This window comes from Felis catus, chromosome F2 (assembly GCF_018350175.1).
Source record: "Felis catus isolate Fca126 chromosome F2, F.catus_Fca126_mat1.0, whole genome shotgun sequence".
NCBI lineage: Eukaryota > Metazoa > Chordata > Mammalia > Carnivora > Felidae > Felis > Felis catus.
In genome coordinates, this window is record NC_058385.1 from 44,809,461 (window position 1) to 44,829,104 (window position 19,644).

General features: G+C 35.8%; 1 protein-coding gene across 2 annotated transcripts in view; it reads right to left on the reverse strand.

The window, feature by feature from the left end:
• STK3 (serine/threonine kinase 3) overlaps positions 1 to 19,644 on the reverse strand; it is a 278,518-nt gene that overhangs the window by 133,347 nt on the left and 125,527 nt on the right. For both annotated transcript variants that reach the window (XM_011291410.4, XM_023248602.2), the window contains exon 7: positions 2,377 to 2,514. In XM_011291410.4, the coding sequence (XP_011289712.2) occupies positions 2,377 to 2,514 (138 nt within the window). The remainder of the gene's footprint in view (positions 1 to 2,376; positions 2,515 to 19,644) is intronic.

Sequence of the window (19,644 nt, forward strand, 5' to 3'; positions counted from 1 at the left end):
ATGTAAGACATATGCAAAACTCCTTTAAAAGACAGAATGGATCCCAGGCACCTAGCAAATAAGACTCAAATGAGACTAATGAGACTCACGATAATTATTCTATCTGATATACATGTATTAAGTACTGGATACCAGTAAATGATATGCACTTTTGGGAACACTGAGGAATGACAACTAGCCTTAACAAGGATGAGAGAGGAAGGCTTCCTGGAGGAGTACCTAATTTGAATTAGAAATAATTAGAGAAGAGTAAGAAGGAAACTGTTGGTGAAGGGGGTTTTTAACTAGGAGGGTTGGGGGAAACAGTGTGAAAAAAGGTACAGAGGATTGAAAGAGCATGGTCTGTATAATAAACTACAAGTCCATTATTTCAAAATTTATAGAGAAAAAGAGAGGTAGCAAAGGGTAGTTACGAGGCTAGACAAGCAAGGGCACATTATAACAAAGGGCCTTGAATGGTTAACAATAGCACAATAGGAAAAAAAAATCAAGAAAGCAAATATTGGCTCATACGCACTATAAAGTTCTTGTTATAAAGAAGCATGGTTAAGCCAAACCCAACTAGAGGCTAGACAGTAACAGAGCTTGTTAATGTAGCCCATCTAGGCCAACTTTTTGGGCAGAAAAGAGTGGAAAAAGAGTGGAGCTGGGGGACAAATGGGATAAACCCACAACAGTCACTTTCACTGTATGATCTTCAGTGAGTCGTTTAACCTTTTGGGGCTTCAAGACCTTCATCCACAAAATAAGGGAATTATACTAGAGTATTTCTCAACTGCTTTTCTATCCTAAATACTCAAAGTGGAAAAAAACAAAACAAAAACCAGAATATCTTTTCTTAAGATTAGAAAAGATTATGGAAGAAAGACTACAAAGAAATACTGGTTATGTTATCCAAAATATCAGTTACCAGATATATTTGGATTTATTTTAACCATCATTTTTTGTGCTATCTGTCCCACTTTTTGTTTTGCTTCCCCCCTCTTTCTTTCTGGTCTTCCTTGGGGCTGAATAATTTGGATACTCAACATGATAACAATACCAACTGGCCCCTGATTTATGTGCTCAAAATTCCTCTGTAATGCTGACAATATCTCAAAATAAAAGTTTTAATTAATTAATTCTTGAAAGGCAATATTTTCATATAACACAGAACTCAAAAGGCTCAAAAAGAGCATTCAGCAAAATGTATGTCTCTATCCCACTCCTGCTTCTTAGCCATACTGTTACCTACTCTGGAGGTCAGTTTCTTGATTATTTTTCCAGATCTACTCCACTGCAAGCACTGGTGCATGCACACACACACACACACACACACACACACGATTTATAAATGAAAGACATTATAATTAAACATATGATTATTATATGATATTACTGATTATATATTAATAGGACATATCGGTGGGTATATAGGATTGAATATTATAATGAATATAGTAATATACTAAATTACAATGATATATACATATATGTATGTGTAGGTGTGTATACTCTGCCAATTACTCCTCTCAGTGGACCTTAGATTGCTTCCAACTGTTGGCAGATATTTATGTTGTTTCTGATCTTCTGTCATTACAATGTACTATGAATACTTCTACACATAAGTTATGTCAGCAATGGTTAACATTTTCTGTAGAACGAATTTCTAGAAGTGTGACTGCTTGGTCAAAAAAGAATTCCTTTCCAAATATCAAGAATTATTTTCCAAATACCAATTGATTATTAGCTTAGAGGTCTAAGCCAATTCTGTTGGGAAAATAAAGACACAGATGCTTATCAAAAGTATTAAATTATTTCTAATCGCAATAAATGCCAACATAGATAAAAAATAAAACCTCCTGACACTCTGGATAAAGAGTCTGCTTGTAGTTGGGGGTGGGTACTGAAAGTATTTAGGTAATCATGTAATCAATATATATACACAACATAAGGTCTTTTCAAGGAGCTCAGGGATCTCGTATTTATATACCTTATGGTATATCAAAAAGTGAAGAAAGAAATGCTGGGCCAAGGACTAATATACAGCAGGGGAAAAAAGCACAAAAAATACTAATAGTGGAGAAAATAACTCATTTCTGCATTGAGAACCTTTGAGAAGTTTTGTTTTAAACAACTTTGGAGGGAAGAATTGACAACAACAAAGATAGAAAAAAGGGAAAAGACAGAAGACTGAATTTGGAAAACAGAAAAGGAAAACTGAGACACAGAGAACAGGTAGGCGAAGAATGGCATGTGTGTCTTTGTCAATCCATATTTCCTCAGAGGTTTACATCTTGAGAAATCGGTTAATAAAAGCCACAGCAATTCTGGTCAATGTGAGAAAGCTACAAGGTATGAAGAAAATATCTTTCCCTTTCAGGCATAAGCACTGACCTGTAACAGTTGTGTGGCAGTAGCTCTCTGCTCAGGATTCTTCACGAGGCACTTTTTAACAAAATCGGTGAAATCATCAGACCAAAGTTCTGGCTTCCTGAATGTTGGTGGTGGATTTGTGGGAATCATAAAAATAGCCTAGCAAAAATGAAATAGCCAAAAGAAATTAAGTAAGAATCACAAGAGCACACCAAAAAAACAAATCTCTCTATCTTTCTATCAGACCCTAAATCTGAAAAACAAATTTAAGCTGTTCTAGGATTTCCAGTAAGATTGCAATTCAGGAAGCAAGTCCATCTGCTACTAATGTAATCATTTCCCATTAGATTTCCTCTATTTGAATTGCAGCTCATTGAGCACATCATTCTTTATTTTATCTATTATTTTTAATCAGTCTCCAAAAAAGACTGCAATTCTAACCCTTTTACCAAATTAGGAACATTCTCTAATTAAACAGATATATTCCCTAATTTTGCTATTGCATGCCAGATTTACTTCCCATTTCAGTTTCATATAAGTATTCCTGCTCAAAATGGATAGCAGCAGTCCAATTTGTTTCTGCAATCCAGAATATATAAGTATAAATAAAATTACTACCGTGATTAGAAATAATACTAATAGAGCCAAGGAAACTTTTATTTCCTTTTCTAACTACATGAATCAGGATTCCAAATGAAAAGTATTAAAGGTAATATACCACTTAAATTTGTTATTAATGATATAATTTAGTATTAATAACTTAGAACTAATTAAATACATTCATAAAGTTCAAAATTCAAAAGTTTTAAAAAGCCTTCCTGCCATCCTTGTCCTCCTAGCTGTCCAGTCATCCTTTCTCAACCAAGAGAATTAATTCTTAATGTTCTTAGGAAATCACTGTATGTAATGAAATTACTTCTCTCTTGGGGCATCTATAAGAGTTCCTGATAAAATACTATCACTAAAACATCATTTTCTTTGAAAAGATATAAAAATGAAAATACAATAAAGTTAAAACAAATGTATCGAGCACTCAATAAACACTATTACCATTTTAATTTTTTTTTACATTATTTATTTTTGAGAGAGAGAGACGGAGCACAAGTTGGGGAGAGGCAGAGAGAGAATGAGACACAAAATCCAAAGCAGGATTCAGGCTCTGAGCTGTCAGCATAGAGTCCAATGCGGGGCTCAAACCCACAAACCGTGAGATCATGACCTGAGCCGAAGTTGGACATGTAACTGACTGAGCCACCTAAGAGCCCCTGCTATTACCATTTTCATTTTCACATAATGTTATTAATAAACAAGAGGCAAACACAGCCATGACAAAAATTTTACAAAGTAAAATGAATTCAACCATAACTAACTATAGTTTAACAAGTAAATTTATATAATTATACAGTCAACACAACAGGTGAGATGAGGAAAAAATGGCTTTTGGCAATCTTAATATACGCATATGCAACATACAAACATGTGCCCCTCAAAGATGTAGTTAGGGTGAAACATCCAAAAAACTCCCTTCTGGGCTGCAGAATTCCTGGACTTTCTAGAAGGGAGGTGTTTGTCTCTGTTCTATTCTCAGTTTTTTGCCTGGCTTTGGTGGTCTTCTCTCTTCATGTATAAACAAATTTCCTTACTGCATAAAGAAAATAAAAATGGCAATACTACAAACCACAACAATACTCAGAAACCAGTTTTTTTTTTTTACCACTGAAAGTAATCATAATTATGTTTAAAACTTCTGTTCATATATGGAGAAACCACAGCTGTAGAAAAAGTAACAAAGATAATATATTCTTGGGGATACCAGTTTTAATGTATTTTGTTGCTATAATAAAACTGTTCCACTCTCCACTGGAGTTATGAACTGTTCAAAGTCATTCACAAGTATCTTAAAATCATAGAATTTCCGTAATAAAAGATATATGACAGATCATTTAGCTCAACCATTTAACAGAAAAGGAATCAAAAGGCCAGAGAGGCTAAGTGACTTAAAACCAAAATTTTAGACCCACAAAAGGCCTTTATTTAAAAGATTAGCAAAGTATTCTAATGCTTCTACTATATTTCAAGAAGCAGAAGGTGAAGTACAAAGCAAAGAGGGTTACTGAATCTAAACAAGCAGCTAGTAAGAGAACAGAGAAATGACAATTGATGATGTTTTCAACATATTTGTCTTCACAGGCCCTCCTCTTCCAAGCGGAGAAGAAAGCATAAGCAAGTTTTAAGCCTTTACGATAAGGCAGTGGCAGAAATGACCTTAAAACTTACTACAATCACAAATGTGACCATCGATAAAGGTGAAGGTCATTCAATGAAAAATGAATGAGGGGAAGACCATTAAGTGGAGAAAATACAGTCTTTTCAATAAACGGTGTAACAAAAATGAATTTGGATTCTTATGTTGTACCATATACAAAAATTAACTGAAAATGGACCAGTGACCATAACAATAAGAGTTAAAACTATAAAACTTAGAGGAAAACGTTGGGGGAAAGCTTCAAGACATTGGATTTGGCAATAATGTCTTGGGTGTGACCCCCAAAATCTAGGCAACAAAAGAAAAAAAACAGGTAATTGGACTTCATCAAAATTTAAAACTTGTGCACCAAAGGACACTATCCATAAGATGAAAAGGCAACCGAAATGGGAGAAAATATTTGCAAGTCCTATGTGTGTAGAGGTTTAATATCTAGGATGTATAAAGAACTCCTACAACTCAACAACCAACAACCCAACTCAAAAGACAGAGAAAGAACTCGAGTAGGTATTTCTTCAAAGAACATACAAATGGCCAATAAGTACATGAAAAGGTACGCAACATAACTAATCATTACAGAAATGTAAATCAAAACCACAATGAGATATGTCTCACATTCATTAGCATGGCTTTTATTAAAGAAAAAAAATCAGAAAATAACAAGTGGTGGCAAGGATGTGGAGCAGCTGGAATCCTCATGCACTGCTGGTAGAGATGTAAAAATGGTGCAGCTGCTTGAAAAACAGTACGGCGATTCCTTGAAAAATCAAACATAAAGTTACCATATGATCCCCTAATTCTACTTCTGGGTATGCACCCAAAAGAAGTAAAGGCATGGAAGAGATATTTGTATACCCATATTCATAGACTCATTATTCACTGTGGCCAAAAGATGGAAGTGACCCAAGTGTGCACTGACAGATGAACGGATAAAGAAAACATAATGTTTACACTGTATACACACATACAATGGAATATTATTTAACCTTAAAAAGAAAATTTTGGGGGTGCCTGAGTGGCTCAGTTGGCTGAGTATCTGACTTTGGCTTAGGTCATGATCTCACGACTCATGGTTTTGAGCCCCACGTCAGGCTCTGCGCTGAACAGCTCCGAGCCTGGAGCCTGCTTCGGATTCTGTGTTTCCCTCACTCTTTCTGCCCCTCCCCTGCTTGTACTCACTCTCTCTCCCTCTCTCTCTCTCTCTCAAAAATAAATAAACATTAAAAATTTTTTTTTCTAAATGGTTTTTTTTTTTATTTTTTTTTTCAACATTTATTTATTTTTTTGGGAGAGAGAGAGACAGAGCATGAACGGGGGAGGGGCAGAGAGAGAGGGAGACACAGCATCGGAAACAGGCTCCAGGCTCTGAGCCATCAGCCCAGAGCCTGACGCGGGGCTCGAACCCACGGACCGCGAGATCGTGACCTGGCTGAAGTCGGACGCTTAACCGACTGCGCCACCCAGGCGCCCCACTAAATGGTTAATTTTATGCTGTGTATATCTTACCACAAAGAAAAAATATGGATGAAGGAAAACATTAAGTAATAATCAAGTTCAGAAATATTTAAGTGCCTACTGCAGATGAAGCACGGTGTTAAGCATTACATGGAGCTCAAAGAAGCAGCAGGAAATACCCTACCCTTAAGTCACTACCCTTAAGAAGCTTCTAACCTAGTCTGTCAATGAAAGCACAAGCAATAAAAGAATTAAATAACAGTATAATAATAAAATAAATGATAACAAGGCATTTGGAACAGAGGTCATTCCCCTTAGTAGAAACAGTGTAAGGGTAAGCAGGAGAGTAGAAACAGGCCATCAGGAGGAGCAGAGAACAACTGACTGCTTGGTAAGGTATAGGAAATAAGATTAGAAGGGAAATGGAGAATATGGAGTTTGGTCAGCAAGAAAGTACACAACTGAAAAGAAATGTGTGTGTGTGTGTGTGTGTGTGTATTTGTTCTTGATTAGGTTGTTTATGACCCAAGAAGTAGATTAAACAAGAACAAAACCCCTGGAGACACTCTAAATATGGAATAGAAAAGGCAGTTAGGGGCTAGTACAGATGGCCCAACACGAGTAATAAAGAGTTCAAATGAGGGTGGTTTCTACGGAAATGAAATGGAAGAAATGAGGTAGAGGAGATACTACAAAAGAGGAACCAAGAATATATCTTGCCAACATTGTGTGGGAGGGGTGGAAAAAAAGGAAGAATGAAAGATTACTCTAGAATTCAAGAAATTAAAAAAAACAATACCTTAATTGCAAGGCACTCAGGTGTTCTAACAATTCACTACATCATTTTTTTGAAAGCCCTTAGAATATGCAGCAAGTTGCTACAGTGTGTTATCACCGGCTTCTAACTCGGAAAGTGATCCAAAGGACTTTCCATGGACAAAGCAGTGAAGATTCAATATCCAAGTCTGTTGATTCTAGGGTAAGAGTTAATCTCTTTTATTAGTCTATTCATCTTCTTTCAAAAGGGGAAAATCCTTTCACAGAAGAGAATATTCTTACACATCTTACATCATATCACACATATTTACATCTAACACGGTCCTTTCAAAAGCAGTACAGCCAGTTTTATGACACAATAAGCACGTCAAATGACATTTATCAAGTACTTTCTGTGTGTTCAAAACTACATTCTAAGTGAAGTTGCAGACTGATAGGCCAAAGGCCAAATAACATTAGTGGGCATATTTTGTTCAGTCACTATCAAGTTCACACTCCCAAAAGGTAAGAATCTGCTGGAATCAGGCTGATTTCACCCAGGATGTACGTTCTCCCTTGTACATGGGCCCCATTTAGTCTGGCTCAATTATCTATTTTACCTGATGGTTCTTTCAAGTATTCAACTTTGTGAGCCCTGCTATTACAGATTTTAAAATAAAACACATATCTCAAAGCCACAGAGCTCACAGTCAGCTTGTGGGGGGGGGGGAGGGGAATTAACACGTGAAACAAAAAGCAAACAATGAAGTGCTGGAAAATAAAGTTCTTCTGTAAATAACCTAATTCATCTCAGCTCCATAGCTGAAACGGAACCTAATCTGGCTTCAAGGATGGGCAAAATGGGGTTAATATCAGCTGCTGGAAAGGGCACACAAAACCACCTGCTACTTCAATTAAAGAATAAAAATAAATTTGAACTCTCATCTCTGCAAAACAGTTCAAAGCACCCACATAAGCCCTTATATACTGACCTCAAACTGCAGGTAAATGATACTAGATTGTCTAGATAAATGTTGTTCATCTGCACTTGTTACAAACTGATGGATAACAACTCAGTGATTTATGTTCTTGTAGCTAATGCTCTCCTTTGAACTTTGAGTCAATAAGTTGCAGTCTTATCTTCTGATAATCTTAACATATAAGGCTCACCTCAGCAGTAGCTATTAGAAACTCAAGGATAAAAAAACTGAACCCTAACTCTTATTTACCCAGTACTATCATAAAGCAATCCTAAAAGGTTCACATTCTAGTCTCAAACAAGCACTGAACTGCATATAGTTCAAACAAGTAAGTCTCATTATATGGTCTACCAAAAGCAGAGACTCTGAAAGGCTCCAGGAAAACCACTATACCTTTTATTTCTATTTTTTTAGGTTAGATAATCAATAACAAATGGGCAGATTTTCTCACAGGCTTAACTTTGTTCAACTAATTTAACCTAATCATGAATCATAAAGGATCTTCTTAAGAATCCCTAGGTTTTGTATGAGCTAATTAGGTAATAGGCCCCTGCTGTAGAAAGTTTTAGCAATCAGTGGCTAGCCTTAGACTAACAATTCACTCCCTCCCTTGCCACCAACCAAATCGCATGGACACACTTTACAGCCATATAATTTATCTTATCTCTAACACCATTTTGATTGAAGAATGTTAGTACAATAAACAATATGATTTTCCTTGTATTTGTTGCTACACAGTGTGTTGCTTAACTACATATTGAACCTCTGGTTGAGTTTTTTTAAATTTATTTTTAACGTTTATTCATTTTTGAGACAGCCAGAAGGCACGAGCACGGGAGGGGCAGACAGAGAGGGAGATACAGAATCCTCAGCAGGCTCCAAGCTCTGAGTTCTCAGCGCAGAGCCTGATACGGGGCTAGAACCTACGAACTGTGAGATCACGACCTGAGCCAAACTCGGACGCGCAACCAACTGAGCCACCCAGGTGCCCCTGAACCTCTGATTACGTTTTAAAAAGAACTTCCTTGATCACAAATAGTCTAAAGAAGCCAAAAAATGTAAGTGCCTCAAAACAAATAATTCACTCCATGCTTGGAATTTCATGCCTTAGACTCCAGGAGCACCCACACGTGGAAAGAGCTGGAGCTGAGCAAGCACAAAGCGTGCACTCTGCAATGTCAGTGGAGTGAGTCAACACATATGCCTGAAGCTAAGGTAGCTGGGTTTGTGAATATACAGAAGCAAGGACATGCCGGAATAACAAAGGAATCTGTGCCACTATTCAAGAACCTCAGGTATATGAGCAAAAGGTTATCTTCATAACAAATAAATGAGATAAGGAATGAGAAAGCATTTTATAAAACTTCAAAGAACTAAATAAACACAGCTGTTTATTTTTCTTGCTGGCAAACATAATCCATAGGCAGGAAGCTACTAAGTCAAATAAAAATATATAGCTTCTAAAAATGATATATAGGAATAATAATTTTTAAAAGACTACACAAATAAGATGGCAAACAACACAACAAAATGAAGCCAACACTGGATCTGGGTCAGAAAAACAGGCTTGAGCTCTCAATCATCCTCTGGCTGATCGTGCAGCTTCAGTTTTTTCATTTAAGTGATGACATTGGACTACATGTTTTTCAGGGTCCTTTTTGGGTCTAAAAGACTCTAGCACTCTAACTGCCTAGCAATCAAGGAGTTAAATCCTCACTAGCCAAGTAGTATTAAGAAAGGAGATGCAAGGGGGGGGGGGGGGGAGGAGAAGGATAACAAAATGGTTATTAGATGTGAACACAAAAGTACAAATCTACATTTTTATTACCACTCCCTCAAATGCAATTTTGAAGCAGACAGAGAATACTAAAACCCAGAGTGAACCTTGCTATCAGGGTGCCGTTTCTACAGTAAGCACAGGGTTAAAGTATTGTGAGCCTGACCTCACAATTCACTCCAACTCCAACTGCAGGAACTTCAATACTCATTAATCTGTCCAATAAGGGCCATTTTGCCTGCCGAGGTACCAAATTAAGGGAAGGGATGCAGTTGATGTCCTGGCGGTACAGAGTGAATAAGAGAACTGGCTCTAGAAGTCTGAGCCAGCCCTAGATAGCACTGGGTCCAACAGCACTGCCACCATAAGCAGCTACATGACCTATTTTACTTCTCTATGCCTATTTTCACATATTAAAAATGGGAATAATCGTACCTACCTTACAGAACCGGTCTGAAGCTTGCATGGGTTAATACACGTAAAATACATGCAGCAGCACCGACCACATTGCAAATGCACAAAAATTAACCCCACCTTACCAAGGGGACCCGCAAGAGTAAACTACCTTATTCAAGGTCACACAGCTAGTCAACGCTGGAACTCAGGTGTACCTGGCTCCTTGGCTACTTCACACCACCTCTAGATTTCTATTAAATTTCTGCCACAGATAATTCTATCATAAGAGCCCCCTAATGTATATTCAGTCTCCAAAAAAGAAAATGGAAAGCTATTTGTATAAAGATGGTTAGAATTCACTTTCTGTAACAGTGGAAAACTGCAAACAAAAAATACCAAACAATTAAGAAATGGATAAGTAAACTGCTATGTATCAATAAAATGGAGAAACTTATTGCTATAAAAATAACAAATGGTGAATAAACTGTGAAAATTTAAAAAAATAAAAAAATTAAAAAAAAAACAAATGGTGAATCACAAAATCACAATGAAATATTTTGTTTAGTTTTTTAAGTGAAAATGAGAAAATAAAACAACAGTCTGTTGTTCTGAATGATTACCTTCAGTAATGACATGTGGCAATGTCACTAAAATGTAGCAATAAAGACTGAAAGATGGTACAGAATCTCAAAAATTCAAAATATCAATTCACAACAGCAACTGTCTACAAGAGAGCAAAAGACTCTTTTTACATTTTTTATTCTCAAGGCTACTCACTATATATATTAAACTTTTAAAAACTGTATTTGAGGGGCACCTGGGTGCTCACTCGGTCAAGCGTACAACTTAGGCTCAGGTCATGATCTTATGGTCTGTGAGTTCCAGCTCCATGTTGGGCTCTGTGCTGACAGCACGGAGCCTGCGGCCTGCTTCAGATTCTGTGTCTCCCTCTCTCTGTCCCTCCCCAACTCATGCTCTGTCTCTCTCCCTCTCAAAAAGGAATAAACATGAAAAAAAATAATTTAAAAAAAAACCACTTGTACTTGCAATTGATCCAAGGCTTCATTTAGAACCACTGCTGAATTTATAGCCAACTGCAATCCGCTTCTATAACCACCGCACACAAACATAATTTAAATTCCAACACCTTTCATGGCTTCCATCTCTTGAGGTTGAAATATCATGTCCCTTTAATACAATGCAAAAGTATTCATAAAATATGGCTAAAGAAGAAATCAGAAGTGAATAAGAGCCAAAGTTAAGCAACTTTCTCAGCCTACTCTCTTTCCAATCTCCCAAATTAGAATTCCTATGTGTGACCAGTTCAACCAACTGCTTTGAGCACATAAAATGTATCCATACCTGCAATATAAGAATTTCTTAAAAAAAAAAAAAAAGGAATTTCTTCAAGAAGCTTAGAATTTAATGGGATAGAGAATGCACACCAGATCATTTCAATAAAATAGTGTAAGTACAAAAATATATGTGGACACTGGGCATTATGACTTGGTCCAAACTGAGGTTTAAAAAAAAAAAAAGAGACTTAAGCTGAATGCTAAAGAATGAGTTAATGAGTCATAGAAAAGAGAACAGTATGTTCAGGATGTGGGGTCTGAAGTGTCACCATGGGGTCTGTGAGGGAAAGTAACCTGTTTCGTGCATGGGGCAGGGAAATTACAAGGTAAGCCTGAAACATCTTACTGGCCCTTAGAGAAAGGAACCAACGACCAACTGAGTCATGTCAAAAGAAGTTCAGAACATTGAGAGCTTAGCTCCACCCGTAAAAGATTTAAATTTACTTGACCTGAAGTAAGGACCAGTCACAGTATTTTTTTTTCTTTTTTTTTTTTTTTTTGGTCTCCCAAGCAATTCTAACGTGTAGTCAACACTGAGAACACCGTTCTAGGACATATAATATAAGGCAAGTATTATCACTCCATGTGCCTCCATTTCAGTACCTCCCATATTTTAACCAGTACTCTGGTTAGTTATAAACTCATTCTAAATGCCCTGGATAACATGGAAACTACTTAAAAGCATAGATACAGTGCCTCAAGTTTTGTATCCCCACAGTATCAGGCATAGTCATTTCTGCAAAGTAAAACCAAAATTTATATTGGAAGTGTTGATATAAAGACTTCCAGTTAAATATGGTTCTTTGAACATACTGATTTACCTCAACTCCATCCCAAAGGAAAGTCCTTACTGAAGGACACTAAGAACTAAAAAAAAAAATAAGTTTTGAAAAACAACAGTAGCAGTTCTACCCCTGAATGGCTATATGGCTTAGGCTCAAACCTTAGGTCTTCACCATAAAATAGAAGTAACAGCAGTGCCATTTTATTATTTTTAAAGCCCATCCAACTTAATTCACTAGTTATTATATAACAGCTTAACTGAGACACAATTCACATATGCGATCTATGTGATCTGGTCCTCTGCCACCTCTCTGACCTCATCTCCTACTTCTCTCCCTTTCCTGGCCAATTCCAGACATATAAACCTCCACCTCGTTCCTTAAACACCAAACATACTGCCACATCAATTTCCTCTGGCTAGAACACTCTCACCATAAATCTGCATGTCCCATTTACTAACCTCCTTTAGGTCTCTACTAAAAGTCACCTTATCAGCCCTATCTTGACCATCATATATATAGTATCACAAACACCCCTGTCATTCTGTATCCCTCTTATCTTGTTTTATTCTTCCTGTTGAGCAGCACCTGTATATGACTATATGTTACAGTTTTTGAGAAGAATTTGTCTCTGTCCACTACAACATAAACACTTGAAAAGCTGGAACTTTGTTTCATTCACTGCTATATTCCAATGCCTAAAACAGTGTCAGAGCAGGCAGTCAATAAATGAGATGAATTAATATGTAACAAACTCAGTCTCTCTCAGCTTCACTGAGATTTTTTTATTTCCAAAAAGCAGGATTTAGACGTAATGACCCCTAAGACACCTGCACAGCTTTAAAGTCTACAAATCTAGCAAAGAGACAGAACTAGAGAGCTAATGGTAATGTATAAAAATGTAAGCTGGCCTTCTAAGAAGGAAGACTTGACAATAAATGATTAACTACCAAAAGAATAAAGTATATATGAGAGGTACCTCCAAATAAACATGTGAAAGACTTTATAATAAAACTATATAATTAAGCACAGAGAACAAGACTATCTTGCCAAGATTTGCTATCATTGGCAAAAATCCATATTAAACTCAGCTTCCCCAATTCCAGATACAAATGGAATTGTGAATTTGGCAACTCACTGGAGAGAAAGACTGAAGTACAATCTGGGTTCACATTAAAGTTACCTCATTCTTCTCAACTTAGATCTGACCCAGAGGAAAATTTTTAACAGATTGTGTTGGACTAGTGCCATACTATACTCAGTAAAGTTCAAAATTAGCATTTTAGATACTAACCTAAAGGATTTGTATTTTGTTTCCCGAAAACTAAATTCGGCTAAAAAATGTAATATGATGAATTATGAATATAAATGGATTATTTAAAGAAACACATTGTCAAAGAAAAAGCAAATTATAACACCAGTCCCTCCCTCTTTTGATTTCATTCATGCAGTGTCTCACCCAGGTCTGAACACATGGTAGCACTCAAGCTGATAAGAGAGAGATAATTCTCTTCTTTCCTCTCAAAGTTTATTCAGATTTAGTGATATACAATATATACATGTCCACCTCAAACTTCCTAGTTATCAAAAAATGCAAATAAAAATTATGTACTTCCACTTTTTATATATATACATTAAGCATTTATTTTATTACCTCCTATGTCACAGAGCATGTATTCTAGGTAGACAATGAAGTCACAAGATAAAAGTTACCCATGCTGCTCTCAATAAATTTACAATCTGGTGAAAAAGTCAGACAAAATACAATAGAGTGTGATAAATTCTATGATTTGAGGGTATACAGGGTGCAAAGGAAGGAAGCTCAGAGGAAGGGTTCCCAGGTTAGACTGTAGAAGAGAAATGGGAGACAATACAGGTAAAGAGAAGTAACACTGAGTAGAGAGCAGCAGTAAGAACTTAAAATATCTGAAAATAATAGTATGGCTAAAGGAAAGCAGATATCACGTAAATAAAGATGTAGGCAGAGCCCAAGGCTTTGTATAACACCCTTAGGAGTTCGGCTCCTAACCTAGAGTCAAATGAAAGAAACTGCTTTTTAATGGGAGAATTTTAAGTAAGGGAGTAATATGATCTGTGTTTCATTTGGGAATGATCAATCTAGCAGTATCACGAAGAACACTTTGAAAAGGGGGGTGAAACCAAACACTAGGAGACTATAATAGAAATCCAGAAGAAAAATTATGAGGTCTGAAATGAAAAAAATAGAGATGGAAAGAAGGGGATATATTCAAGACATATTAAGGAAGTAATATGGGCGGAAATTGGTGAATAATGAGAACTTGAATTAGCTTCATGGCTAAATAGGAGGAGCTAAATAGTAAGGAAAGGAATCACAGAAAAATTAGAAGGCAGCATCAACAGGCCTTGGTGATTGACCAATGGTGGGAGACTGGACAGATGAAGTACACTCTCCAGATTTTCAACATGAAAACTGGTTTGATGGGAGTGCCATTAACCAAGATAGAAAATACAATGCTAAAACCAGGCTGATGAGAAAACAGTAGAAAGAGATTTGGAGATATTGGATTTGAAGCATCTCTTGACAGTATAGAAAAGATTATCTAAGTAGGTTTTTAGAAATGAGTCTAGAGCTCGAGGTGGGGAAAAAAGAGCCAGGAGATGGAGACACTCTAGAAATCAAAAGAGGAAAGAGATTTAAGGAAGAGAAAATGGCTACCAATGCCAAATAGAAGTAAAAGTTTGTGAACAATTTTAGTAGAATTGTGGGGGGAAAACAGCCAAAGTCTGTTCAGGGGTAAATGGCAGGGAAGTGAGGAAACTGAGGCAGCATGGGTTTTCATATGTGGCTCTGATAGGAAGGAGTGAGACAGAGCAGCAAACTGAGAATAGTATGAGCCCAAAGAAAATTTGTTTCTTCCTTAAAATGAGAAGAACCTGAGCCTATAAAGTTCTGTAACAGAAAGGAGATAAGTGATGGGTGAAAGAGGGAAGCCAAGAGTGGAAGGAGCATGCCTTTCTACTAAAACCAGGAAAGACAGAAACAAGCCCTTAACAGTTCAGGCACTAAAATGACCACTTAGGCAAATTAATTTTTTTAATAATGAATATCCTGCAAGCTTAAGCTATTTAGCACTATTTTTTAAACAATTCTGTTGGGTAAATTTTGATACATTTACATGTTATATATAGTAATACTTACTGTTGTTAATATCATATCTACTCTATATAGACAGTGTGCATGGCAATGTACTAAGTGGCTTTATAAAAATTATTTCTCTTAGTCCTCACCAAAACTCAATGAAGGATTATTATTCCATTTGATACATCAGAAAACTGAGGCATAGGGAGGTTAAATAACTTGCCCTTGAATACTCAGCAAATAAAGGACAGCACTGGAAAATGAACCCAGACACTGTAGCCCAAAGCCAATGTTCTTAACCAACAAGTTATACTGCCTCTACAAACAAATACTTTTGGTTCATGAAATTAATCTGAAGGCAACATATTTTCCATCAGGAAATATTTCTGATTTTAGAATAGAAGAAAACTGGGTTTACTGATCAAAAACTTGCTAAACTGCACTTAATATATTAAATTTTAAAAACCTAGAGAAATAACAGTATATTATAAAAAACATCACAAAATACAGTTTTCTCTTACGTATGTTATGTATATATGGATGTGTGTGTGTGTGTTTGTGTGTGTGTGTGTGTGTGTGTGTGTGTATCAGTGGTTCTTAAATTTGACCATGCATCAGAATTCCTTGGAGGGCTTATTAAAATGCAGACTGCTGAACCCTACCAAAAGAGTTCCAGATTCAATATGCCTGATAAAGGACCCAAGAATCTGTATTTCTAACAAATGTTCAGAAGATATTAATGCTATTGCTCTAGGGACCACACTTTGAGAATTACTACCTTATTATAGTAACTCTACATAAAAGTTAAGTAACATGAATGTAAAAACACCTGGCAGATGGCAGACAATAAGTAGTATCTGCAATTATTATTAATAATAGCAAATATGATGACCATTACTATTATCTGCATAATTACTTAGACTTTTAATCAATTTTTATTCAAAGAAATACAAAATTAACATATCCTTTTATGATCACAATACTCTGACTGCCAACTTTATGTACCTCTGGTGTCTTTCCTGCATACTGCTAGCAAAACAGCCTTTCTAAAATGTAAATCTGCACATCAACTCATACTTCAAACCAATCTTTCCCTATTACTTGCAAAACAAACTACAGTCTTCTTGGCATGGCTAAGAGATAGATCTCTTTGCCCATGAGCTATCATGTAATTACTCATCTTTCAATGTGATTATGGAACATTTCCTATTCTTTGAAAGGTTCCCTAATATGACTCTCTCAATAAAGCCATACATTCCTTTCATGATTCCAAAGTACCTCTAAAATAATAAGAGAACAACAATGATATTATCAATCAACATTGTGGGGTATCTCCCAAGGGCTTTACATGAACTATTTTACTTAATCCTCATAACAACTCAGGATAATGACTATAATTATCTTCATTTATAGATGGAAAAAAATGAGATATGGAGAAAACAAATTTGCCCTAAGTGATAAAACTAGCAAGGAGAAAAGTCAGGATTCTACCACTGCAATTAAGCTATACCAACAACTGTCAGATTTCTTAGTACTTGAGTATTGTTTAGATTATAGATTTTTGTAAATATTAATCTCAGTAATTTCCTTATTCGTTTTTACATTATTTAACTAATATTTACTACCTTTTATATGCCAGGCATTGTGTTAGGCAATGAGAAACATGAGATTAAAAAAAGGAAAACCTAGTGCTGGTTCCCTGAGACATGAAATATAGTGGGGAAGCCATACATTAAAGGAAAAAAAAATCACATAAATATTTCCATAAATAAACGTTAAAGACAAAAAGGACAAGGTTCTCTTCGATTAAAATAGGAAGATCTAACCTATAGATAGCTATTGTCCCTTACCTTCACAGTGCCCTAATACAAGGGTATAAGTTATGCAAAATATAACTCTCAGAATGCCAAATGACTACATTTTAAAATGACACTTTCAAAATCAAATTAAGTGATTTAATTATAAGATCAAAGTCATGTAGTTAAAATTTTAAACATATTATTAAAAATGACATTTAAATTCTTCGGCTCTTTGTTCTTTTGGCAAATGTAGCTATTGCCTCTCTGAAACAGAATGTAATAAATATAAAAACCTATAAAAAACTAGTAAACTGGCATTTGAAGGGGCCTTGCAAATATTAGTCATGATAAAGGTAAAATAACATGCCAAGTTCCTGACAATCGTAGTTGTGCAAAAAAAGAACTTCCGTTTTGGACAATGCTAACTTTCTCAAGATTAAAGAGGAGTTAGATCCATGACTTAATATACTTCCATTTGTAAGATTTTAAAAAAAAAATCAAAAAAATTTCCTTCATAGTAAGTTTCAAAGGGAAAACCAGTATTCTTTTATAGGAGGAAAATGCCTAAAAGTCCAAATACTGATCTTACAAAAAGACATGAAAGGTAAAATCAAGTATGAACCAGGTCTGGATCCCCATATCTTCAGTTTCTATTTATCAAACAGAAAAATCTTTCCAACTTTCTCCTTTCCTGTATAAGACCAAAACTATGCGATATTCTGTTTGTATTACAATTACACTAATTCAATGCAGGTCACTTGCTTTTTACTGAGTCCAGATGACATTCAGTAAACTAAACATGGGCCAATTAGTTTTAAAAAAGAGAAAAAAAGAAAAGAAGAAAGAAAGAAAGAAAGAAGTGCATTCTGATTGCCTTTGGGTAGGTCATACAGTGGCTACAGAACATCATGGCCTGAACTTCATTTTGGCTAACACCAACCATACGCTAACATTAAGGACTAGCATTTTTCATTCCTTTCAGATTTCTCACATTTGGAAATTCTAATTTAAATGCATACTCCGGTGGAAGTGAGGACAGCAGTGCAGCACAATACCGGTTCTCCCCTCCTGAAACTCAAATGTCTTGTTTTGGAGCTACTAAGGGGGAATGTGCATATTGTCTAAAAACATCTGATTCCTTTATTTCAATTGTTTTTTTTTTTTACTTATCACAGTTATAAATGAGTAAATAACACTGCTGAGTTAGCTGACACACACAAAAAAAGACGCTCCATGGCTATGAACTTTCAACATCAGTATTGTAGTCTATAATCAACCTACACCACCATGTAATTAGACACATGACAAACTGGGTAACAGGAACAAATATTCGTAACTAAAGAAACAATAATTTTCCTAATACCTCATCAGGAGCTGGCACTCAACATTTTTTTATAGTCTATTGTGTAAAGAAAGATGGTTTACCATTCCTTGTAAACTCTGCTCACTAATGTGTACCTTGCTTAAAAAATAAAAAAATCTTTCAAAGGTTGTAATATAAACTAAACTTCACATAAAATCATAATTTGAAATCAGAATGAGCTCCTACAAAAAACTACATTAATTAATTCTTCACTACATTTACCCTTTATTAATTGCCTGAATTTTAATTTAAAAACCACTCATCATTATCACAAAAATATCAGTCTCCAAATGTTTAAATTAGCCTGATTTTTTAAAACTTTGTTATTTATTTTTAGCTGTTTTTTAACTTGTATAAATTTAACTGGAGAATATTATGTTCCTGCAAGTGTTCATGAATAGAAAGATACAGTAATGGAGATGGAAATTATTTACTCTGAAAATCCTGACTGCATGACTGTTAAATCACTTACATACGGCCAAATGATCTACAAGGAAGCAGGGAGGTCCTGAAATTGTGTACTCATATCCATTTTCAACTACTGCACAGGTGACACAATCAATCAAGTCATTACTGAAATAGAATGGGAATAGAAGGCACTTGGTGAGTAAAGGTGACTTCTTTAAACAATAGGTAAAATGAAAAAAAGAGACTATCACTATCTCACATTAAAAAGTAGCCATCAACTATAGATCAAAGAGTATATTCCATCTCTGTGGTGTTCAGTAATGTATGTCCAACTTTGGACACTGTATTATATTCAATGTCTACACTAGTACAGAAAAAAATATGCATAAAATAATTCAGTAACGACAAATTCCCTGATAATAAAGTTTCTCTTAACAAAGTCGATATTCTCTGCAGAGAATCAGCAGAGGCCATAACCTGCAGAGGTTAGCTGATGATTAAGGAGGAAGGAACAATGGCACCATTTCTAGCACAGAACTCAAAAGGCAACCAAGGGACCAAGCCCACCCCAAGGGAAGAGCTGAGCCAAGTGATGCATGCTTAGTTGGTAGAGAAGAAATGTGTGCCCCATGTATGGGTTAGTGGAGTGGGGCGCATCCAGTCCAACTGAAGAAGATCCAAAAGCCCAATCTAACCTACTTAGAAAAGCATGAGAAAGGAAGGACAATAAAAAAGAAATTTATATCCCACAACCTATCTGTGAAGTTTCTATCTTGTTACCACCCTTGACAACAAAATATACACTATCAGAAATTTCCTCAACATAAGTGC